The 27,529-nt window shown below is 33.0% G+C and overlaps 2 protein-coding genes and 1 long non-coding RNA gene across 3 annotated transcripts in view; 1 reads left to right on the top strand and 2 right to left on the bottom strand.

Annotated features, from left to right (window-relative positions):
* Positions 1-27,529, bottom strand: part of LOC149480164 (uncharacterized) — a 381,320-nt gene that overhangs the window by 292,055 nt on the left and 61,736 nt on the right. The gene's annotated exons all lie outside the window — the stretch shown is intronic.
* On the bottom strand, positions 3,353-4,426 carry LOC149480173 (uncharacterized). Its single transcript, XR_016317166.1, has 3 exons — positions 3,880-4,426; positions 3,692-3,753; positions 3,353-3,617 (listed from the first exon to the last, which is right to left on the bottom strand). It is a non-coding gene; the product is annotated as an uncharacterized LOC149480173 (long non-coding RNA).
* LOC149480174 (uncharacterized) lies at positions 18,538-26,356 on the top strand. Its single transcript, XM_089707306.1, has 2 exons — positions 18,538-18,655; positions 25,493-26,356. The coding sequence occupies exons 1-2, from the start codon at positions 18,638-18,640 to the stop codon at positions 25,970-25,972; spliced, it is 498 nt and encodes a 165-aa protein (XP_089563432.1). The 5' UTR covers positions 18,538-18,637; the 3' UTR covers positions 25,973-26,356.

The following is a 27,529-nucleotide window of genomic DNA, read 5'->3' on the forward strand; positions in this document are numbered from 1 at the left end:
GGTGATTTAATATTTTATGTGAAAGTTTATTGTTTTGTGAAACTATACATTAATTAAGGAATATTTTAATCATATGCATGGTCTATGCGTTGTATGGGAAGATAGAATTAATAGTGTCCAGATTACTTCAAGATAAAAATATAATTTATTCGCATAAAAAGCATTGATTTTATTTACAAGATTTTAGTGCAAAAACGACTACTTGCTACCTAACTAACCTAAAAATATAGGTACTTGTGTCGTAAAATAATGCAAAATATGAACGAGATGCGTATCAAGCTGTATCAACTATCAAGCAAATGACTTTTAGAAGGAACAGCTCTAAAAAGAGGAAAATATTTTCACAAATTATCTCATTAATTTCTATTCAGCACAATCATGTAATGAAATTATAATAAACGGAGGAAACACGATGTCATACAAAACCAAAAACATTTTACATACAAAAGCCAACTAAATTTTAGTTGGCTTTTGTATGTAAAATAAATAAATACGGTCTTTTAGTTACTAAAAGACCGTATTTATGTTCAAAGCATGGGTTGAATATTCACCAACCGTACAAGTTAGAGCTGATTGACACTCGACCGCGGAACCTAAAAATATCTAATCAATTTGCAATTGCGATGCTTCGTAATAACATAGCTTTTACTTCCGCATGAAAGGCCATGAGAAGACCATAGTTCGCGTGATTTTATATTTTTCACGAGAATATAACCTCTATCACATTTGACATAGGAGATTTTTTTGCGAAATTATCGTGTGTCTTAGAATTTCACGCTAATGTGTCGATAATTAACTATTTGGGTGGCAATAGAACGTTTTATCACGGTAATATGTAATATGTAATTGTGAATATTCTTGTGTACATTGCTTATAATTTAGTTTATTTTTTGAAGTGAAACTTCTTTATCGGGGTTGGAAAAAAATTTAGTGTAACATTTTTTCGTTACACGTGACATTTTTCCGTTACGCGCCATCTTTTTCTTATCCCTACCACGCGTCATTCGACGTATTTCTGTAAAGTTGCATGTAGTAAATTATTTTTTGAAAAATAAGGTCATAAAGAAGTTTCACTTCTTACGTGTGTACACTAGTACACGCACACATTTTTTTCATTTGTGCAGGTGTAATATTTTCATAAATAAATAAAAAACTATATTATATAAATATATTTTATATACATATAAAAATCCACGAAATAGTGAAAATGAAAACTGCAGCAACCTTTTATAAATATAAAACCCTTTGAAAAGAGCTCTACCTCTACGATACTCTATCTATAAGATTTTCAGTCGTCTCATATCTGCAGCTTCTTTTTGAAACGAGGATACCTCCTTTTCTAATATGAAGAATTAAAAGCTCTTCTTAAAGAAGTCTAATTGAATGAATACATCTTTAAATTTGAATATTTACTGCCTAAAGAGTAAAAATCATTACTTAATGGCTTCACAAGCAATGAATTAGTTGGTCTTATTGACCCAGATTACTTAGCATTTAAGAAAAAAGGGTAATCTATAAATTCTCGGTCAGTAGTGATTTAATTTAGCGCATCTGCTGTGCCCTCGGGCTGTGCCATATACGGGGCAGCCATCTTGGTCTAGCTTTGTGTATGTCCGGTATTTGTGGTATGTATGGATCTTCAATTAAACTTACATGTTAATGTGTGTATTAATTATTTATAGATTGCAGTTTAATAAGAATATGCTCGACAATACTCTTATAAGGATTGCTTGAAATAAAATAACATTCATGCAACAAATTACAAAATTCACTTTTATTATTCACTAGCGGTACACCCCGGCTTCGACAATGGGAAACGTTAACGTTTTCTCTCCTTAAGAACGTCTTCGAACTTCAAGGAATATTATAAAAAAATAATTAACGAAATCGTTTCAGCCGTTCTCGAGTTATGCGCTTACCAACACGTTTTGCAATTAATTTTTATATTTAGATTCACAATTATTATGTGACGCCGATATTATGTGACTTCTGATGGGGTGAAGTAGCTTCTCTGGTGCGGCTTGGAGCTGGCCAAATCGTTCCAAAGCATGCTCGTTATGTAATTTTTGTCAAAAATGACGAATTTAAAAAAAAACATTTTGGAACGCTTAAAACTGAAAACTCCTTGCACTATTGTTCCAGTTTAGTGAATAAGTGCTCTTTAGCTTTCTAATTTAAGCTTATTAAGTTGATGGATACGTTCGCAAAAATGCATTATGCATATTTTGCAAGCATAATTCATTTGTGAAATCATTGCAATGTTCATGTGTTCAATTATCACATAAGTCGAAATTTTCAAAGTTGCGGTCGGTAATCGTAGGTTTTATTAAGACGATACACAAAAAAAAATCCACTGCTTGGCGGGCGGAGTCTAATAGCTCGCTATCGCGAACGCGGGTGTGCGCGAAGTCATTCTTGCAAACTCGCCGCGCTGCCGCTGGCCGACTCGGGACAAACATGTATGGAGTCGTCATACAGTTATAATATTGTTATACATTTATTCAATTATTGTTGATTTATTGGTTTTATTTTCTTGCTTATAAACAAATAATCTTCTTTCCAACAACTACTTAGACATTATTAATAATTATTATTATTTCGTAATGTTTACTTTATTACAAAATAATACAGGTTATAAATAATCTTTAAAATAACAAAAAATATTGTTACTCTGAAAAAATGAAATGGTACTCAATAACGCGGACTACTGAATTGATTTAGATAGATTTTGATGCTGACGTAGATATTACATCATGCCCAGAAATGAAAGGTACTATTTCTGAAAGAAGTTATAAACCCTAATTCTTCTCAGTCAAAGTCAAGAGTGGAAGATATCACTAATACAGTAAAACTGATGCGAAACTTTGGATGTTAATTTGTATATTTTTTTGTTAGTTGTTACTTAATCACGTCAAGACTACATTACCAATTTTGATAAAATATAGCTAATTGCCTGGATTTACACATAGGATACTTTTTATCCGAACTGAACACTTCTGTGGGATAAAACAGGATTCACGATATAACCTAATTCCACGCGGGCAAAGCCGCAGTCGGAATGATATTTTTTTAAATAAAAAAATTGTTTAAAAAAAAACACAAAATATATTGACGCATGTATTTATTTTTTGCACTCTATTATAATTGTAATTATTCATTACAAATAATCAAAATAAAATAGCCAGAACAAAGTTAGGCCCTGGTAGGGTAGGTAGGCAGGTACAGCAATGTGAGACGAACACTGGCTTATTTATACCAATAATAATGTATTATAAAAATTAAATTAAGTTTACAACAAACATACATAATATTAGCTAATACATATTATTTTTCGAAATGAAAACTCACATTACTATGTAAATATGAATATAAACCTGTTTTAGTACTAAGCAATTTCCCGCACAGGTGTAGTAAGTATAAATGAAATAAATATCAACATCAAATTCTTTATACAACATACTTATCTACCACCTACTAAGAAATGTAATTCTTGAAACTTTTTCGTATTTTTTTTAAATATAATACTACTCCAATGAGCTCCTGTTCCATATTATGTCCACCATACTTCCACTAAGTTCACCATGATTTTTTATTTCTTTGCACTTTGTTGCTTTTTGCTAAAAATGGAATCATGCGATAAAACCAGTAGAACGTTGATAACATACATTTTTGACTGAATAAAGGTACTTACGAAGGAGTGGGTTCACATTGTGAACAATCAGTGGGTTTATTTTCCTTCTGGATTCCGGATTTCTGAAAAGATTATCTATGCTATAAATCAAAAAATCTTACACATTCGTTATGTACTTAAAACAGGGGTACATATCAAACATCGTCTATAATACAATTATCATCAAATTTAAAATAAAACCAACTTACTTCATTAATTTGTTCCAATTGTAAGCATTCTTTTTCCTCCAACCTTTATGTTTCTTGTTCTTATTTTCTTTATTGTCCCCATTTGTCTCATTTTGTCTTATCGTGTTGTCACCCTTTTTTACGATTTCGCGAGCGACACAAGTTCCCCGTGTGACGGCCGTAGCGGGAATGACTCGTGCAGCGATCGGGGTAGGAAGGTACAGGGCGGCTCTCGCTATATTGGCTGGTCGCGCGCTAATTTCAAGTATTTCTTGTTTATTTCAAAACCATCGCATATTTCAAAATTCTAAATCGGTAGACGTATAGGTTGTATATTTTATAGTTAATATCCAAAAAGTCGTAACTTTACGTTTGTTATTTTGAAGATGCCAGAGATTATAAAAAAATAACAATGAGAACTTTGTATTTTTTTTCTATCGAGAAAATATCATGTAATCATGTTTCTAAAACGGTAGACGTATTGTGTTACTATTGAACTTTCTTGTCACGAATTTTCATCACGACAACTTTAATAATATAAAAATTACGAAGGTTTAAAAAGGGCCGTAAATGTTAGAAAAATTAATTCATCACCTTAAGGTCAAATGTCAAATTAAGTGAACATAAGCATAAGGTCTTATCTAAATTACTTTCTAATATTTTCCCACAAATACGTCATGTCATGTTATACAAAAAACTGTAAAGAAAAACATATATATTTGTATGTAGGTCTAGTTGTAGCTCTGTATTGTACCTATCTAAGCAATATTGCACTGCAAAAGCTTTCAATTTAATTCTTATTTAATTCTATATAAGTATCATTTTCTATGGGATCAAAGAAAATATTCAAATAACGTTTGAATTGAATTACCATAATATTTGAATGATTTTTGCATTTTTGTTTCTTAGAAATTGAATGGCCATTTGATATTTAAACTAGAAATAATCTTTTTATAATTAATATTTTATGCAACCGTTATTTTGAACCATTAAGTCTGAATTAGTAAGAGTTAGTATCTTCGATTATAGTTTTTGGCAGTTTCCTTTCTTTCTTGATGTTATTTGTTGAATGTTTATTACCTCCGGCTTGGTGGTATTTAAAAATAAATATTTACACAGATATTATATTTTGAATGGATAAGAAATTTGTCTAATTGTAAGTACACACAACATATTAGTTAAAACATAAAATATCTAAGGCGCAAAAATAAAAAAAGATTGTGAAAGCGAAAACAAAACTGTCACTATCTTAATTCGATAAAAATCCTAATTAAATTTAAATAAAAAAGTATTTATCATAAATTAAGTAAACAAAAAGAATCCCAATGTCACTATGATTACAAAACGATCAGCTTACGGAAAATCTTTATCTTGTGTCTCTGTCTAACACACTGTATGTGTGTATAGAGTGAGTGGTCTATTTTAAGTTTTACCAGCTGTCAATTTTGACCCATAAACACGGGTCACGAACCCACGACCCACATGTACTTGACCTTAAGTATTAAATTAAAAATATTAAACGGTCAGTTTTAATTACAAAATGTTACTTCATAAGATTCCTAAATTGCTGTTTTTCGCAATAGAGATAATCCTACAACTATTTAAATCTTTTGCACGCCTCATAAGCGAAGCGTTGAGGTGGGTACTACTGTCACTTCGCGCAAAACATCTGATTTTTCAAACTTAAAATGTCTTTATGTATCATACATTGCACTTGTAAGATAATACATACACACACATATTAAGAAAAAACACTATTTTTAACGTTCATGATATTTTTGATGTCATTTTTGTTATTTAAACTAGTTAAAAAACAGTTTAAAAAAGTTCTGTCTTGGACGTCCGTGTGTCTGTATGTGCGGATCCTTTTTCTTGTTAACACGATAGCGACCGAAATACTTTACTAATCGAGTCTTTTTTTTTCTCTTACGCTTGAGTATGCTCAGGAATAGAACCCTTTCATTTTTCAGGGTCTGATTCGATGTGGTTTAATTGTTATTAAATAAACAAAAATAATAATTAATAAATATTTATTAAAAAAAAATTATGAGGCGTGCACTTTTGGATTTTCCAAATTATTTTTATTTGTAGTTTTTATTGCTAATATTTACAGAGTTTCTATGATTATTCATATTCATAAGATAACACTATGCTAATTTTCTATTAGTGTTTGTTTAATTTAATTATCAGCTTTGCTATATAAAAAGCATTTGTGAAAAGAAAAATATTAAAATGGCTGTCGCCTTCGGCTACACTCGCGAGCACTTTACCTACCGCCAGTAACCTTTCAGAATTTTACCCAAAGGCGACTGTCTAATATTATTCGTTCTTTAGGGTCCTATTTGTGAGACGAAAACAAAAATCAATCAAAGACGCTTCAAGGATAATGTAGATATATGTATATTTATTATGGTATTTATAATATTTGCAGTTCGCACTGGGTTCAACTGTTATAAAAAGTAGATCCTTAAATACGTAATAAGTCCCGGGTGTGAATAATTAATTTATACAAATAGCTCATATATTTTAGAAAATAAACTACCTGCTACGACATTTCAAAACAGCAAGCTTATTTAAAACGTTCTCGCTTAGATAATAATAATCAGACAGAGTTCTAAATAACTGTGCATAATCTACTTCAACATATACCTATTATTTATCCATAGAAATCCCCTTTCACCTTTTTCCAATATACCTACGTTCTCAAAAAGCAGCCCTGACCCCTAGAAATCCCACCAAGCAACCCAGCGTAAGTGACAATGTAGAGGAAAACATATGCACATCTATGAGCCGCGTCACGTCGCGTTATTATTATAGTATAGACATGCGATGTGTGGGTCAGATGTCTTCATTTAATTGCGCTGTCTACTTCATAAATGGAAAGCGAAAGGAACGTTTTTTTACCCGACTTCGTCGGATGAGGATAATGGTTTTTGAGTGGATGTAGAGATATTTCTTTGGCACGCTCTGTAGATAATTGACTAAATGGATTTTATTTTGTTGTCATAAGCATCAACCAGCCATCAGATGCCTGATTATTCTGAGCTATGTTAGGTGAAAATAATCTAACTATGTATTTCGAAAATTTAACATAAACTCCAATTGAAACTAGAGTCAATCACACTGCGATGCGCTGGACTACGTCCGCGACGTTAGATGTAGTCCAGCAAAGCATCACTAAAATATAATAAAAAGTGTGTTAGATAAGTATCTATCTCTGGAAAATTAAAAAAAAAATATTTTCGACTTTTAATAAGCTCTCTTATTGAATTGTTTTATACCTATATTACTTACTTATCCATTAGAAATAAAAAAATGCATCATATTAATATTTTCTTCACGATAGATATACATATAGAGCTTGAGATATTTTCAATTGGACTCTAGACGGTCTTTGCAAAAACAAACCTCAGTTGGAACATCGCATCTCGTTTACATGATCAATTCTGTTGAAATCATCATAAATGCAATATAATATGTGGTCTAATGCCCTAATGACATAACATTATATCCGATTACTGAGATGCGTGTGTTGCGAGATTTATACAATATCTAATCGATGCTTCATGTGTAGGTATGTATCGAGTATTTATTTTCCAATCGAGTTAAACCGTGACATAAAATATTATGATAAAAGGCATTCACTCTACCAATTCATTTCATATTAGGAAAATGTGTTTGTTGTCCTTTTTAATCATTAAATTTTAGAAACGCCCATTCTCCCTGGATAATTTTATGTCACCTTGAGAAAAAGTAGAAACAAAATCAAATTAACAAAATGTTACTCTTGAAATTATCGTTGTTTATGTGATTCATTGACTTATCTATTTGAGCTAGTAGTTAAATTTAAAATCAGGGCAGGTGCATGATTTTCTTTAACTTATCAGGGTCCTAAGACCTATTGACAGATTTAAAAAGGTTTCATATTTTGCCTTTTTTTTTTGTTCAAAACAATAAGACTAAGGTCACAATTCTAAGGCCTGATCGGCTGATTATTTAGCAGGCACAGTTCATGCCATGCATTACAAGCGATGCCGCAATGCGTTGCGTTGTTATATCGGCTGATGTATCCAATACCGCACTAGCCATCTAGATTCATTACTCGTTTACTCACTGTGAGATGTGATAAATACCTACTAGTTTGGCTATACTATATTAATATGTGTGGCAGGCTTCATTCAAAGTTCCAGTGTTTATCTTCTCTTTTGTAGGCGAGTCGCGACATTCATCCTACAAATTCTACTCATTTTAATTCTCTATAATCTACATAATTTATACTCGCGGCAAAAATTGAGTAGGTATAATACCTAAGTAACTTTTTGAACTTTAATTTATTTTTGGATGAAAACTGAACATAGCTTTATAGTTTAAGTAGTGTATCCACACTATAATAAAATTAATCACATTGCTTTAGAAGAGGTTTCCAGAAGTTAACAGTCATAAACTATATATATTATTATAAAGGATTGTCTTTTCCTGTACGCTCTTTCGAGTTCTTTTAGTGATATCACAAGCACAGTCAGTAAACAGTCCAGTGTCAATTGACTTTAGATGTAAAGTGAGCGGCCACATGATCAGCCTTGGAGCGTTTAGTAAATCAGTTATGGAGATGTATGGCAATGTGACAGAGATTGCTTATCTTTAGATGAGAGTCGATTATGAGAGGACTGGAAATCTATGTGAAATTGTATGAAGTTGGAATGAAGCTCTGAATGAAGCTCTAGCATATGCAACGATCGCTTTATTGTAGTCCTTCTTTTGTTATAAAATATGTTTTGTGTGCAATATGTACTACCACCATTTCTTTTATAAACATTTGACTCAAATTCTAAGAAATCGAAATCGCATGCAATACTATGCGTCTATGCACTACTTATCCGTAAGACAAAAAGCTCGCTGACATTTCGTGATGCAAAGAAAACAGGTAACAGAAACTTTAAGCTCCATTTTGGCTGAAGTACGAGATGACCCAAGCCATCTCAGGCGATTAAACTATAACATGGACCGTAATCTATTCAAGTTCTGTATGTATCTGTTATTGCACTCCCAGTGCAATAAGGCTGTCAACTACTCGCATATGATATAATATTCTTTACATAATTTTTTTTAATTTATTAATAATGCAGTCTGCTTTTTTGTTGTATTAAAATACGCAATGGATATGGATGCAATTTCAAGAATTAGCTTAAAAATAAATAAGTATGCCTTGTACACACAATATACCTTTTTTCCAGCGGTCCGGTCAGTCACCTGCCTTATGCAAATGACATTAATAAAGTCTAATATTAATAAACCTAATTACCATCAGATTACGTATGCTGAGCTCATAAAATACCTATTCTATCTTACAACAGAGGCGTTAAACGAATATGCATTGGACTACGGCTATTTTTTTAACCTTACCACTGTTTGAATTTAAATGGCTAGTCAGTAGTCAATCAGTTACCGTTACAACACTGACCTTGGTTAGGTGTTACGATGCTCCCCATATAAAAAGTCAAATTAATCAAAACAAATAATTTATGGCAGAATTATAAAATTATTCTTTGGCCCAGCGTAACTCACGCATTGTATCTGTACCTATAAGGGCCGGCGCAGATGTGGCGGAGTGCAGAGCATTTCTAATTGTCAAACTATTAGCAACATTGTTCTAATTAAAATAATATTGATTATTTTTCCGACCCAAATATCGACCAATAGAATTGCACCATTCGACGTCACGTGGTACAACCTACATGGTATTATACTGATAATTTTTTGAAAATTTTCTCTGGTCGTTGACGTCAAACTGACAGGTTCAATTCAATTGTGAAATTATTGGCCGACATTTGGGACGGAAAAATAATCTCCCGAATACCACACGAGCTTCAAAATTATCTGGCATTTCCCTCAAGGTTCCCTGCAAACAAATAAAGTCGTCAAGTTTTTCAGGAAAAATCACTCGCGCTTCGCGCTCGTGATTTTTTAACCTTGACTAAAAACTTGACTCCTTCATTTGTTTGCAACGAACCTATCGGAAAATACCCGATAATTTTGAAGCTCTTGTGGTATTATAAGTGAAAATCGCAGTGGGCTGCCTCTTGCATGATGATGAGAGACTTGTATTTATATATGTATTGTACTTGTGGTCATGGACTCTATCCCTTCATGTGGCATTATACCGCTTTATATATATAAACTTATAAAGCGGTTTTCATGGCTCCCGATCCCATGGAATTGCAATAATAACTCGTGAGTCGTGGCCCTTGGGAAATACAATTGCAATGTTTATAAGCCGAAATTTATGAGTAATTTTAAACATTATAAAACTAATTCCCACGTCCGTCTATCTGTCTCAAAAACACAGATTTTTCTATAGCATTCAACATCAAGTAAGTAGGGGTGATTTCTGAGGAATGTTTTAGTGTTGAAATAAGTTACATGTCGTTAAGAAAGAAGAAAGAAAGAATGTTTATTTAGTTAACGGTTAACATGTCGGAATAAATAAAGCTGCTGCTCAAAACTTTTGATATAATGATATTTCATACTCCGTAGAAATATGCGTAAAATCGCTTTAAAATTAATTCATTTTTATATTTTTCTTAATTACTATTTAATACAAAACTAACTTGTAGATCTTAATACTATTATAAAGGCGAAAGTTTGTATGGATGTTTGTTACTCTTTCACGTAAAAACTACTGAACCGATTACAATGAAATTTAGCACACATATAGAGGGTAACTTGGATTAACACATAGGATAGGTTTTATCCCGGAAATCCCACGGGAACGGGAACTATGCGGGTTTTCCTTTGAAAACGCGGGCGAAGCCGCGGGCGGAAATCTAGTATTAATTAATGTAAAGTACATGTCAATTTAATATGAGCTATACCTACGTGCGTTATAATACTGTTTATTAGTTGAGTTGTTACTTGTTACAGTCAATAGTAAAACTAACAACTAATTACAATGTTCAGTGCCTATTAATGTATTAGTGAGTGACACCTTTGATCTAATCAGAATTAAATATAATGGTATAACTAATTAATTACTGAAAATCAAAACCTCTTAGATATCTAGATGAACTAACAATATGAAACTTTTTATTTTATTTAAATCGAACACAACACGATTATTCTCACAGTAAAAAGAGTGTCGTGAAAAGTATCTAAGCCCTGCTTTCGACGTAATCGCATATTTTTATTTAAAGTTCTTCGAATTCACATAACGATTATCACATGTTTATTGAATAAACCTCCTCAATTTAAGCAAATCTATAGATTAAAGAAGAAATCTCCAAAATTGTTAAGTCATGCAACACAAAAACAGTTTTTCTATGCGCGTGTGTGCGCGCTCAACTTTTACTTTCAATACTGTTTATTTGATATTCATTTGTAAATCTTGGAAGATGAGTATCTTTATGCGGAAGTTATTGTATCTGTTACGTTTTTACGTCTAAATTGCTAAATCTATTCTGATTAATTCTAACATAAATGTTATATTTTTTCTGTTCATGCAAGAAGAAAGTTACCTATGTCTTATCGGGCTGCGGGTAAATCCATCTGTATTTATACTCTTTACTCTATAGACATGGTCACAATTCTTATGAATGAAATTAGTAAATGATAAAGAATTAAAGAATATACAGCAATACTTATTAAATAAATTTTTTGTTTATAAATCTTAAATCAGAATATGAATAACTAATTCCTTTTAAGTTTCTGTGAGTATAAAACAACAAAAAATTACATTTTTTTGGATGAAGTCACGGTCACTATTTGATAATTTGTAAATACAATATGTAAATAATACTAACAAATGTCGTCCGATGGTCAAAATTCGACCTTCTAACTCTCACCTGCGCCTGCGTTCCGCTGCACGTACCTCTGAATCATACATTATACAAATCTGCATTGTTACGAAAACAATGTTATATGTATCATCGAGATTCGTAGAGCGAACAATCTAAAATAAAGACCTTATCATCATCATCATTATTACCAGCCCACTACAGGGACTCAGTCCGCCTAGCCTATAAGATTTCAGTCCGCCTAGCCTGTAAGATTTCAGGCCGCCTAGCCTGTAAGATTTCAGGCCGCCTAGCCTGTAAGATCATCATTATTATCAGCCCATTATGTTCCCACTGCAGGAACACAGGCCGCCTAGGTTTCAGGTGGTTTCAGGCCATTATCTACCATGATGGCCAAGCGCGGCAAATTTCACATGTCGTCGAACTTTTGATTCTTTGACATAGGTGCCAGTTTCCTCACGATGTTTCCTTCACCGTTTCGAGCAGTGGTATGGTGGTGATGATTTGTAGGCTGACTGGCCAAGGTCCTCATCACTGAGGCACCACTGCACTCAAATACGTATAGAGGACAGTCTATACAATATGTGTGAGACCCTTCGCTGCAATATCAAAAACTTATACTATACTTTGTATTATCTTTAATTCTAATATCAATGTCAGAAGATGGAGTTAAAATTCATACTTTTCGTTTTTACGGGTTCTTAATTATGATAAAATAGAAATAAACATCCATCGTAATTCTCTGCAATAAAAGCTTCAAATATATTACGAGTAAATAAGAAAATATTGCAAAAATTAAATAATTACGTACCTATTTCAAAATGCTGTATCAATTAAAAAAATTGCCATTAAATCATGTGCTTATTTGAGTAGAGTTCACGCGATAAGCGATAGGCGAATATAATTATAATTATAGATGGGTATAATAATTAATTAACATCTATTTATTTGAGCCAAAACAATTATTAGATATAAATATAACCATAATAGCTAAAATACATTGAAAAGCAATCGCAGGATTCGTTTATATATTTTGTCCACTTGTCTGTTCACCGTGCGGTTAACTAAGTCGAGACAACAGTCGAGACTCGAGAGTCGAGATACAAAAACAGTTTCCCCTTAGTTAAAGCAGACGAAGTTATTAAAATAATTAATAAAAAATGAATAAGGAAAATTGACGCTCTATATCGGAAACTAATATGCCTATTACAATTTCACTTGGTGATGTACTTATGATTTGTCCAGCATCTAGGTATGCTTGTACGGACCACAGCTTTCACCGAAAGATGCCATATTGCACTAACTAATAATTCCCTCTCCTACAATCAAACTCAAGGTCAGTTGGAAACGCTTGTATTTGAGAGACTTTACCAATAATTATTTTAAACTTCTAAAATATTTTAATGTAAAGAGATTTTTATAGTAATTGCTGAAGAATTAAGACATAAATGACGTGGTCATACCGTTAAATTAAATAATGCCTTGGAAGTCTTCTAGTAATTGAACCTGTGACCTTTAGAATCTAAGTTAAACATTCTCTTTACGATTTCATCTCGATATTCAATCGATACTTATGTACGTAACCATGGTTACGATCGCTTAAAATACTCAATTATTTTTATAAATACTAAAATATTTTCAGACTAAAACAGCTAAATAGATTGTGATGGATTTTACAACCCACGACATTAGTCAACTAGTGTGTTAATAACTATTTATAGTTAGCTGTTAGTAAGTTTAAGTTAATAGGTAATCGAGGACAAAAAGCTATTTATTAAAAAAAGCGTTAAAACCAAACACGCGACTACAATGCCAGACATACTACGAAATTTTCAAAATGATTTTATTTGGCTTGTGTTAGTGGTATGAAGACCTCTAGTGTAATTGAACTCTTCTTCAGTTTTATTATATCTATACACTAGCTGTGCCCTGCGGTTTTACCTGCATTGCTCCGCCCATGTTGGTCTTGGCGTGATTTAGCACACATATAGAGGGTAACTTGGATTAACACATAGGATAGGTTTTATCCCGGAAATCCCACGGGAACGGGAACTATGCGGGTTTTCCTTTGAAAACGCGGGCGAAGCCGCGGGCGGAAATCTAGTATTAATTAATGTAAAGTACATGTCAATTTAATATGAGCTATACCTACGTGCGTTATAATACTGTTTATTAGTTGAGTTGTTACTTGTTACAGTCAATAGTAAAACTAACAACTAATTACAATGTTCAGTGCCTATTAATGTATTAGTGAGTGACACCTTTGATCTAATCAGAATTAAATATAATGGTATAACTAATTAATTACTGAAAATCAAAACCTCTTAGATATCTAGATGAACTAACAATATGAAACTTTTTATTTTATTTAAATCGAACACAACACGATTATTCTCACAGTAAAAAGAGTGTCGTGAAAAGTATCTAAGCCCTGCTTTCGACGTAATCGCATATTTTTATTTAAAGTTCTTCGAATTCACATAACGATTATCACATGTTTATTGAATAAACCTCCTCAATTTAAGCAAATCTATAGATTAAAGAAGAAATCTCCAAAATTGTTAAGTCATGCAACACAAAAACAGTTTTTCTATGCGCGTGTGTGCGCGCTCAACTTTTACTTTCAATACTGTTTATTTGATATTCATTTGTAAATCTTGAAAGATGAGTATCTTTATGCGGAAGTTATTGTATCTGTTACGTTTTTACGTCTAAATTGCTAAATCTATTCTGATTAATTCTAACATAAATGTTATATTTTTTCTGTTCATGCAAGAAGAAAGTTACCTATGTCTTATCGGGCTGCGGGTAAATCCATCTGTATTTATACTCTTTACTCTATAGACATGGTCACAATTCTTATGAATGAAATTAGTAAATGATAAAGAATTAAAGAATATACAGCAATACTTATTAAATAAATTTTTTGTTTATAAATCTTAAATCAGAATATGAATAACTAATTCCTTTTAAGTTTCTGTGAGTATAAAACAACAAAAAATTACATTTTTTTGGATGAAGTCACGGTCACTATTTGATAATTTGTAAATACAATATGTAAATAATACTAACAAATGTCGTCCGATGGTCAAAATTCGACCTTCTAACTCTCACCTGCGCCTGCGTTCCGCTGCACGTACCTCTGAATCATACATTATACAAATCTGCATTGTTACGAAAACAATGTTATATGTATCATCGAGATTCGTAGAGCGAACAATCTAAAATAAAGACCTTATCATCATCATCATTATTACCAGCCCACTACAGGGACTCAGTCCGCCTAGCCTATAAGATTTCAGTCCGCCTAGCCTGTAAGATTTCAGGCCGCCTAGCCTGTAAGATTTCAGGCCGCCTAGCCTGTAAGATCATCATTATTATCAGCCCATTATGTTCCCACTGCAGGAACACAGGCCGCCTAGGTTTCAGGTGGTTTCAGGCCATTATCTACCATGATGGCCAAGCGCGGCAAATTTCACATGTCGTCGAACTTTTGATTCTTTGACATAGGTGCCAGTTTCCTCACGATGTTTCCTTCACCGTTTCGAGCAGTGGTGTGGTGGTGATGACTGATGATTTATCGATTTGTAGGCTGACTGGCCAAGGTCCTCATCACTGAGCCACCACTGCACTCAAATACGTATAGCGGACAGCCTATACGATATGTGTGAGACCCTTCGCTGCAATATCAAAAACTTATATTAAGTATATTTTGTATTATCTTTAATTCTAATATCAGTGTCAGAAGATGGAGTTAAAATTCATACTTTTCGTTTTTACGGATTCTTCATCATCATCAGCCCATATATGTTCCCACTGGTGGGACACGGGCCTCCTATGAGGGTACAGGCCATAATCCACCACGCTGGCCAAGTGCGGGTTGGCGAATGACACATATCGTCGAACTTTTGATTCTTCGACATGTCGGTTTCCTCACGATGTTTTCCTTCACCGTTCGAGCAGTGGTGATGTTACAACATGCGCAGATAAATTGAAAAATCATTTTATTTCCTGCGCGCTCGCCCGGTCTCGAACCCCGGACTTATCGATTCGTAGTCCGAGGTCTCACCACTGAGCCACCACTGCTCTTACGGATTCTTAATTATGATAAAATAGAAATAAACATCCATCGTAATTCTCTGCAAAAGAAGCTTCAAATATATTACGAGTAAATGAGAAAATATTGCAAAAATTAAATAATTACGTATTTCAAAATGCTGTATCAATTAAAAAAATTGCCATTAAATCATGTGCTTATTTGAGTAGAGTTCACGCGATAAGCGATAGGCGAATATAATTATAATTATAGATGGGAAAAATAATTAATTAATCTGAAAGTTTGTTTGCGTGTTTCTTACTATTTAATTTGGTTTGTTAGTGTGTATTGTTAAAATTGGGGCAAATGACAAAATCTGACTCGCACATAACCTGTATTTTTCTCGCTTGAAGTAGTTATGTATAGTGTTGCGAATTTGTTCAAAAAGTTCAGGAGCTTGCTGCATACGCCCAAAACATCTATTTATTTGAGCCAGAACAGTTATTAGATATAAATAGGTATAACCAATAGCTAAAATACATTATTTAAAAGCAATCGCAGGATTCGTTCATATTTGTCCACTTGTCCGTTCACAGTGCGGTTAACTAAGTCGAGACAACAGTCGAGACTCGAGAGTCAAGAATCAAGATACAAAAACAGTTTGCCCTTAGTTAAAGCAGACGAAGTTATTAAAATAATTAATAAAAAAATGTTGTGTGGTTTTATGAAACCACGGTAAAAGTGAAACTGTTCGAACGGTTCCGAACACTGCTTTGTGTAGCGCATGTCGCGTGACGGTCGGCTGCTGAGTAGGTATACCTATATCGTGTATGATGTATCATACACGCGACATGCGCTACACAGACCAAAAAGTTTGAGACGATGTAATAAAAGTTTCACTTTAAAAATGGAAATTGACGCTCTATATCGGAAACTAATATGCCTATTACAATTTCACTTGGTGATGTACTTATGATTTGTCCAGCATCTAGGTATGCTTGTACGGACCACAGCTTTCACCGAAAGATGCCATATTGCACTAACTAATAATTCCCTCTCCTACAATCAAACTCAAAGTCAGTTGGAAACGCTTGTATTTGAAAGACTTTACCAATAATTATTTTAAACTTCTAAAATATTTTAATGTAAAGAGATTTTTATAGTAATTGGTGAAGAATTAAGACATAAATGACGCGTTCATACCGTTAAATTAAATAATGCCTTGAGAAGTCTTCCAGTAATTGAACCTGTGACCTTTAGAATCTAAGTTAAACATTCTCTTTACGATTTCATCTCGATATTCAATCGATACGTACGTAACCATGGTTACGATCGCTTAAAATACTTAATTATTTTTATAAATACTAAAATATTTTCAGACTAAAACAGCTGAATAGATTGTGATGGATTTTACAACCCACGACATTAGTCAACTAATGTGTTAACAAATAACTATTTATAGTTAAGCTGTTAGTAAGTTTAAATTAATAGGTAATCGAGGACAAAAAGCTATTTATTAAAAACATGCGTTAAAACCAAACACGCGACTACAATGCCAGACGTACTACGAAATTTTCAAAATAATTTTATTTGGCTTGTGTTAGTGGTATGAAGCTATTTTGTAATAATTTTATTGTACTCTTCTTCAGTTTTATTATATCTATACACTAGCTGTGCCCTGCGGTTTTACCCGAATTGCTCCGCTCATGTTGTTCTTGGCGTGATGATATAGGTATAGCCTTCCTCGATAAATAGGCTATCTAAGACCGAAAGAATTTTTCAAATCGGACCAGTAGTTCCTAAGATTAGCGCGTTCAAACAAACAAACTCTTCAACTTTATAATATTAGTATAGATAATATTACCACAGATATTACTATAGATACGAAAGGAAACCTATCATAACTTTTGGATGATATTTTATGTTTAGCTTATTTTCCTGTTGAATATGACTCATATTGTGAAAATACCTGTCAATAACGACTGAGCAGTTAACAATCAAATTCTGCGTGCATAACACCATGACCTTGCGCGTTTTACAAGGACCAAGTATGCAATTGTTATGTGTTATGTTGTTGTTACGTTTAATCTTTATATATGATATATCATCACAATACGGCCAACAGGAGTGGAGCCACGGGGGTGAAACCGCGCGGAGCAGCTAGTGTTTAATAAAATGTTAACACACATGAAAAAAAGGGATTGATAACATATATTATTTACCACACATGTATTTATTTAAAAATTACATTAGGTATGTAACCAAAATTTACTAAAAGTTATAATCTTATAAAACTCTACAAAACTTTGTCCTCTTGATTTCATATAATTATAACCTGTGACTTGTTCATTAAATTTACGTACTCATTTTCATAGCTTTAGCTAGGAATTGAACCTAGGACCACGGTTGCAGTGTAGAGATGCAATACCATTATATGAATGAAGATAGTCTAACCACCAGCAGTAATAAGTGTTATAAGATGTAATCAATATAGTTTATAGTTATCTTCGATTCATTAATAAGGTATTTTGAATGGGAAATCAGCACTTCTTTAGACAAAAAATCGCTCTATGTAGAGCTATTGAAGAATTCCCGTTTTAGTAAACCCAAATTAATCTAACAAGTATTTAATAATGTTCATCGTTAATAACTCAAAAATATTATTTTCCTTGTACCGTTTCTTCCAAAATACAAATCACATATCGAAAACGCTTGTCGCCCTGTTTCCCTATAGCCCATTGAACCAAAACCTAGAGTAGGGGTACCAAAAGTACCCGTCGATCACCAAAATCTCATGATGCCCTCCAATTAGACAGTCATACACTCATCTCCCGTATTGCACAATGCTCCTATCCTTTCTCCTCCCCACCAGCACATTAGGTATATATCTGTATGACAGTGGAGGACCATCACACAAGTTCTTTACGAACCGAAGTGACCCCGCATTAACACCATGAAAGCATTCGTAGCGGTAAGTCAGTGTAGTGATGTGCCAGTGATAGTGAAGTGACGTTCAGAAATCAACGTGACATTTCGATTTGCGCAGGAATTTTCATATTTTTTAAGTTTTTTCTTTTCACGATTTTTCGATCTGGAACGCGTCCCTTGATTTCCGAACATAGCTTGTATGTAAAAATAGTTTAATGTGTTTACTAGAACCTATTATTATTTTCCTAAAATTAATTATAACTTAGGGGAGGAAACAGAAACTTTTATTTACTCGTCTTTAAAATAACAACATCTTTGACAATTTTCTATTTTTAAACGAAATTATCTAATTCCTTCCAAATTTGAATCATCCGCATTAAAAAATGCATACCGCAATCACAATTGCAATAGTATTTCAAAAAAAGAACGTTTTCCGCAGATAAAAAAATCAATACAATCCTGAGAATACAGATAAAACGAATCGTTATTCAAATGTCACCGCGTCTAATAAATTCACACAATAAAAAAAGCTAATTACACACGGTGCACGTTTTTGTCGCGATATCAATCTCTATAATTTGAACTAACACAATGGAGATGTAAATCTGCGACTATTTCACAGGCCATTGATCTTATGGCATAACATAAGCTTGCATCTATAGAAAATCGTTTTAAAAATTAGTACAGTAAACCAAGTAAAAAATAGATTTAATTTATAAAACAATCGCATCCTATTTTCGGCACTTTCTTTTTCCAAATAAATAAATAAATTTTCTTTATCGAAATTAAATTCAACCGAACAACGTGTGCACAAAATGAACGCTCTTTGATAATCAAATCTTTAAACAACAAAATTATGAATGAAAAGATTGTTGTTAAATGTATTTATATTTCTTCCATCGTCAATTTAAAAACTTAGGTATATTTAGGTACCTAATTACAATTATTAAAGAATTGTTTAAATTGAAAAAAGAAAATAAAAGACGGAAAATAAAGAGCAACAATTTATTTAAAACGACACGTTAAACAACTACAATGCAAAATATAGATTAAAAAAGCTGAAAATCATTTCAGCACTGAACACACGGGTTTACAAATTATCATAACAAATCAAGAAATATCACTTATGTCATGAGAACATGTAACTGCAACAACTATGCAATTGTGTTGTGTAAGCTCGAATATATTATTATTAATCTTAGATAATAATTATGCGTTGCATCTTTCCTTTCGCTTGAGCCACGGGTCATGGGTCAGCTACCGTGTTCGTTTGATTTAATTTGTTGGCTAGGATCGAAAATATTTGACTGGTTTCTCCTAATAAATTTAAGAAGAAAAGACAAACTGTCAACTAACCCAAAGATTAAAAATGTACGTACCTATTGTAAGAAACTAACAGAGCAAGACAATGGGTCATATTTGAAACATTACTCATTTAAAAAGTCATAGAATATTTAAAATCTTTACAAAGTCATTTTTCAACATCACGACTTATTAGTTATTACATGTCATTATTTATGAATTTTATATTTTGCGTAAAAAATATTAGGTACTCATAACAATACTTGCGGCCATTTTACAAGCCAGTACATACGTAAGGAAATTATTTAATTTGTTTGACATTTACAATAATTACATTGTTGGGCATTTGATGGGTACACATACAGTGGTGGTCACATAATTAAAGACACTAAGAGCATTTTATACTAACCAAGACACTTATCTCAACATTTTTTTTTACATTATCATTGGAACTTGCTAAATAATTTTAAAATATTCAAGTATGTGTTGTCTCATGCTAAACTAAATTTTATCGACAAAACTTATCGGTTTGTTAGATTTTAATCGGTTCATCCTTACTACTAGCAGTTTTAACCTAGCAAAGCTCTGGCCATATAATTAAAGACATATAAGACTCGCTTATAAGAAATATAAAAAATTATTGTTTTAATGAGATTATTTTTCCAACACAAAATGTCTGACGTATTTACAAAACATTTTTACACTTTTCAATATTTGGTTGCATGTCCTTTGGCAGTAATGACGGTTTACATCTCTTGGGCATTGAAGCAACTAATTTTGTACAAGTTGCATCACTAATTTGGTACCATTCTTCGAAAATGCTTTGCAAAGTTAGTCGACGTTTGTTGACCGCTTTGCCACGACTTCTTTCTTTCTTGATTCCATGAGTTTTCGATCGGATTTAAATTCGGACTGTAGGGGGGCCAATCCAAAACAGTTACAGATTGGTTCCTTAACAAGCATTTCACTACTTTTGCTGTGTGCTTACGATCATTATCGTGTTGAAAAGTCCTAACAAAAGGTAAATTTTCCTCCGCATAGGGCAGCATGGATTGCTCTAAAATATACTTGTACTGGACTTTATCCATGTTGCCTTCTGTCTCTTTGACAGGTCCAACGCCAAGTCCAGAAAAATAGCCCCACACTTTGATATTTCCACCCCCATGTATGACTACTTATTAGTGTATCTTAGATCCATTTTCTTATTGAGATGGCGTCTTACATATTCTTTTCTGACAGAATTAATCATATTAATCTTAGTTTCATGCAAAAACAGCACATGTTTCCATTCTTGTTCAGTCCAGTGTTCGTATTTTGTAGCAAAGTCAAATCTTGCCTTCACATTTTGTTTCTTCAAAAGTGGTACTTTCCGAGATACTCTTCAGTGCAAGTTTTCCTCACACAATCTCCGTCTAATTGTCTTTGCAGACACCCCCTTCAAGCCTGCTGCACCATACAACTCTGAACTGTATCAGTTCCGACCCTTTAAATGGATCTTTTTTTGCCAACAACACCATTTTTGAAACTTTCGGCCAAGTAGTTTCACTTGGTTTTGCTTTTCTGAGTACGTTTTCGGTCGTGTGGAACATCTTGACATGTTTTATAGCATTCATAACCATATCCTTGGAACAGTTTAATTATAATGGAAGTTAAAAATAATTTTTCTTGTGGAGGAGTCGCAACTCTTGTTTTTACCATAATAATTGATATAAAAACTATTAAACGTATGAATTTTAATTTTAAAAGTTAAAAATACTTAAAATAATTATGGATTGTCAACGATTTATGAAATTACGCGGCAAAACAAAGGAAAGCACAATACTGTTTCTTTTTATTTATAAAAAATTCTAACGCATTTCTTGTTGTCTTTAATTAAGTGGCCAGCTACACGTACGTAAACAAAGTTTGTGTTACATTCCCACAGAGAGCAAGTGTCGAAACTAACAAGAAATATAACAATTTTTGTCCCTCATTTTAAAGAACACATTGTCTAGTATGGTTTAATAAAAATAATACTAGATTAAATAACTTTTTCAGGTAATTGTGGTTCCTAATGTAAATCTTTTATGGTCAATTAGGGGGTGTCTTTAATTATGTGACCACCACTGTATACCCAGTAAATAATTACTGTTTAATTAAAAAATAGATAATAGTCACACTATTTTTTTAAACATAAACTTCATATCTAATTACATATCTAATCTTATTTTAATTTATGTCAAGATAACATCAAAAGAGCGCCTGTTAAAATTATGATAATAGGAAATTGAATAATTTGCTCAAATTACGCAAAATTGCAAGAGCTATTCGTTAGAAGCACTCGGCATTAGAGCCTCTGCATTTTAAACTATGCGTACCAAGAAAAAAGCATTGCAGACATATCTAATACGGTTACATAATCTATCACAAAATCGCAAAGCTAATTCCTAATTGACATGTAGAGCAATTCCAATTATTATCAGTATTCGATACCCATAAAGGACATACTCGTCAACCGTGTCCTACATTCGGCCATCTTCAAAGTCTAATCGATTTTGTAATTGCAACCGATTCTAAACACGATTGTCTTTTACGTGACTCGATTATTTTATATCGATTAGAAAAACTGACGTAATTTGCTATAGATAGCTTCAATGTATTCGATTGTTTGAAATAATGAAATTTAACGGTTGTAAATTCAATGCGATTGATTAATTTTTGCAATCAATAGAGTCAGTAGTATTTATTTTCATTATAATAATTAATATTTATTAAATTCCATCTTTTTCCTTTATAACTTAATAACTGCAGAACACCTAGGTGCAAAGTAATTAGTGTCAACCATAAATGATCAATTGCCACACAGTTTACATCTTGATAAGCCTAAGATAAATCCATTGCAATTAATTAACGGCATCTTGTCAAAAGTTGCATTACGTGACAGTGCACAGATAAAATAATGGTCTGAAGAAAGTCGAGATCAAAGTTTGAGCGTCCGTGACTTCCGCCTTAGTGCCGTTAGGACTTTCGTTTAATATAATATAAGTACACATTCTAAAAACTGTACAAATTATTATTCATGTTATCTATGACTTATAATAGAGTCCTTATATTATTTACGAATTATTTTGAACGTGTAAAACATGTAAAATTTCAATTTTTAAAGTGAAACTTTTCATCGTCTCAAACTTTTTGGTCTGTGTAGCGCATGTCGCGTGACGGTCGGACCGTACGATAATTATCGTACAAATACGATAATTTTGTGCCTAAGTTTCACTTTTACCGTAGTTTCATAAAACCACACAACATTTTTTCGTTTTTAAATCAAAGATAGAGTAGATACAAATAAAATGCAATCTATCATGAATGCACTTATTAAAGACTAGCGGTCCGCCCCGGCTTCGCCCGTGGTACATATTTCGCAATAAAAAGTAATTATATGCCTATGGCCTATGTCCTTTCTCGGGTATCAAAATATCTCCATACCAAATTTCATGCAAATTGGTTCAGTAGTTTAGGCGTGATTGAGTAACAGACAGACAGACAGAGTTACTTTCGCATTTATAATATTAGTATGGATATCATTCGCCTTTTAGTGCAATACCTTTTAGAATCATTAATACAATTTGCAGGAATCATAATCTCAACTGCAACAAAAAGTTGAGCATAGTGTGCTCACAGCATAATGTCGTCAACATTTTGCACAGATAATAAACCGATGATTACATCTTCAAAAACCCCTTTCTCACGGTAGAATAACCTTTTCGTAAAGTCATCTTTGAGCGTTGACGTAACTAGTAATGTTCTGTTCTAGGCGCCTGACCTGCGACCGAACTTTCACTCCAATTCACACTTTATCATCATAAAGTAATAATAAACAACATACAACATGAAAAATATTTAAATTCGAAAATCTCTAATTGTGTTAGCGGTTTTTACTTTAAACTTTTACTTTTGCACAATCGTCCAATTAAAAGTTTAGGTCATTAAATTTTAAAATACCATAAATATGCGACATGAATATTAATAAATAATGTAACAATGCATATTTTTATCATATTATTAAGATAATATTAGTATCATATTACATATTATTTGCATAAAATATTTGTATTTAAATTCAGAAGAATGCGACTTTCCATTTAATATGATGATACACTTAAACGGTAAACAAATGAATATTTATTTAGAACAAGGTGTAAAACTATTGCGTATCATAAACGTATTCAGTATATTTTAATGAGGCATTTTGAATAATTAAATATACTTTACAAATAGTCATTAATTTTGAACCAATATTTAAAGACATACCTACAAATAAAAAAGAGCACGTGATATTTAAAACATGTTTTAACAAATTTTATAAAGAGAAAAGAACTGATTCAGTCTATTATAAATCATTACAATAATAATTTATAAAAAATAGGCAGAGCCCAGACGCTAGAGCATAAATTGTATGATCAGGTCAACAATTGCAAAATTTAATATTGTACCTAATCCCACCTTAAACTTATTTAAATTCACTGTAAAAAGAGCTTCTCTTGTTGACTGATTTATTTATTGTCGAGCCAATTTAATAGGCAACATTTGACGTCTATCAATTTTATCTTCATAGGGTGGTAACCTGCTTAAAAACATCGATTAAAGTGAATTAATCGATACGGACTTGAAACATTTGTCAATCGAACTTGAAACACATGTCAATAATTTATGATGATTTTTATTCCCAGGCCAAGTAATCAATGCATTCGATTCTAGATGTCAGATTTTAGAGTAACGTCTCTGGTATTTAAAAAGAAAAAAGGTTTATTGACACAAAATTGTAGCAACGTCAGTTCTTTAAATCAGAAATTGTTTATTATGTTTAGAATGGTTTATCAGTAAAATCAAATCCTAAAATTACTTGTATCGGTCATTATTATTATAAATATGTTATCGTAATTGAAAAAAGTTAAGCAAATGTGCAGTTCTAACAAAACGAAATATCATATTATTCTATGTCGTCGTTACTAGGTAACGTTGTTGAATTTTGTTGAACTGTCAAATGTTGCCTATTAAAATGGCTCTACTATAGTAATCAAAACAATGTCACGTAAGAAAAAGCTAATAAAAAGAACAATAAAACACAAACGTGTTTGACTGACGCTAAGCACAGAAGCTAAAACATGACAAACAAATGCAGCGCATGTCTGTTAGCATCACTAATATTTACGCAACTCTATTGAATAACATATATTTACATATGAACCTCAAATTACTAAGCAAATAAATCTTAGAAAGTAGAAACAATCATTTGTAATCGTGATAGAGCAAACAATCGCTAATCATTATCAAACATGCAGATTTCTCTCTTAATTTAAATTTCGTGTTTTTTTTTTAATTGCCGCCATTATTTTTTTCGAAGAGGTCAAAAAGGTTAATTGAAACAACACACAGTATAGTTATATAAAAATGACCTGTCAATATGATAAATGAATAGATGCATTAAGTGTATACAATTTTGTTTTTAATTTTCTTTTATTCACACGTATTGAAGATTACAATTATAGATCGTAAATCTAAAATGAAGTATAATATTAATTTGGTCATTCTTCCACAGTGCATAGCCCTGGCCTTGGTGGCGTGTGCCAGCGCCGAGCCCCCATCGGGCTACAATTACAACCGTCCCTCAGGAGGCGGCGGCGGCGGCTTCCACGGCGGCTCCGGCCTCAGCGGTGGTGGCTCCTACCGCGCCGTGTCCTCCGGCTACCAAACCTCCGAGGGACAGAACGTCGACTCCGCCCTCCTTGACCAAATCCGTCAGATCCTCCTTAAAGAAGAATCTTCCTCCAGCTCCTCAGGATTCGGCATCAGCGCTCCTTCCTCCTCATACGGCGTCCCCTCCTCCTCCTACGGTGTTCCTTCCTCCTCCTACGGTGTGCCCCATGGAGGCGGCCGCGTTGTAGGCATCAACCTTGAGGGTATCCGTCAGGCTATCCAGGTCGCCCAATACGAGCAGTCCGCCTCCGGTGGTGGCTACCCGTCCGGCCCATCCACCTCCTACGGCACTCCTTCCGGAAGCTACGGAGCTCCCTACTAAACCAGCCCGATGAACCAAAACGCTCTGAGCGTCGATATTCGGGCGTCATAACATCTGATGGCTCGAATGTAAATAATGTTTGGACGTCAGCCACGTACAATGTAGGTGGCGGCGCCCTGCCGTCCACACCTGGCCAACGCTTGCGACTATGCACGCTTACGGGTTACCCAGCGGTCAGCCAGTCGTAACGCTGTCAGCTCTGACAGATGGCACTTGTCACGTCAAACGTCATCTGTCAGTCTGCCAGAACGCAGAACGAAGTGGCTCACCGCTGGGAACGACTCTTGTTTTGTATAAAGTATATTTTAAGGATAGTTTAATTTATGTTTAAGTTTGTTTTTTTTTTTATTTTTTCAAAAAAAATAAATACATTTTGACACCGTATTATCTGTTTCTTTATCCCTTTGCCCACATAAAAATTATGCACTAAATAATTACAAATAACTAATTAAATACATTTAAATTTCATTTCATGTTCCATATCAATTCGGTGTAAAAAATATTCTATAATATACAGAGAAATACCTGTTCAGTAATCAAACAAAATTATCCCTAAAGATGTTTTTAATATTATGCATATTTCTAATTTCGTACCTATAATAACGAACGCAAGCATAGTATCCGTAAGTGCCGTTTTCATGCACGTATTTTTTACAATTCATAAAAATCGCAAACGGGATGCGAGGCTAGATCCTAGTTTACAGCAACAAACATAATTCCGCATGGCGGGACAGTCCCGCGTGCGTGTTAAAATCCGCACGATATTAAAAACACCCTTCAATTAATGTTTTTCGACTATTCAGAGCAGATAAAAATAATAATGAATACAATATAACAAAATTATTCCTCACTTGTCATCTTCTTTTGTTACAAAGCTAAAAGACAAATCATGTGCCAAGATGTTCAAAATACTATAATGCACACGCAAGTCGCAAATAAACAAAGAACTGCTAACAGTGCATGTTCGCAAGATTTTAACGATAACAAACATACATTATTATACTAGATTTCCGCCCGCGGCTTCGCCCGCGTTTTCAAAGGAAAACCCGCATAGTTCCCGTTCCCGTGGGATTTCCGGGATAAAACCTATTCTATGTGTTAATCCAAGTTACCCTCTATATGTGTGCTAAATTTCATTGTAATCGGTTCAGTAGTTTTTACGTGAAAGAGTAACAAAAACATCCATACATAAATACAAACTTTCGCCTTTATAATATTAAGATTAAGATATTTAAATGTCTTCATTTAAAAGAGTACTTATCAAAAACATTCATCAAATTTACATAAAGACGCGACTTTCCCTTATGTTTGTCTTTTAATTAATTTATGCTTACTGCATTGTTATTCAAATCCAAATTTTAAATATAAATTATTATAATTAAGAACATGATGTAACAAGGATTATAAATTATAAAAATATTATTCATAAATTTGAATATTATCAAAACACGTGAAGAAATATTTAAGTCATGTTTTATGTATCATAAAAATATGACTAAATCAGATGTTTATTTATAGTTCTTACAAACTGTAGCAGTTTTATAATCTCATTAGAAA

The sequence above is a fragment of the Colias philodice genome, chromosome 19 (assembly GCF_061535455.1).
Source record: "Colias philodice isolate Cphi_HAF_F1 chromosome 19, ilColPhil1 Martin Lab GWU primary, whole genome shotgun sequence".
NCBI lineage: Eukaryota > Metazoa > Arthropoda > Insecta > Lepidoptera > Pieridae > Colias > Colias philodice.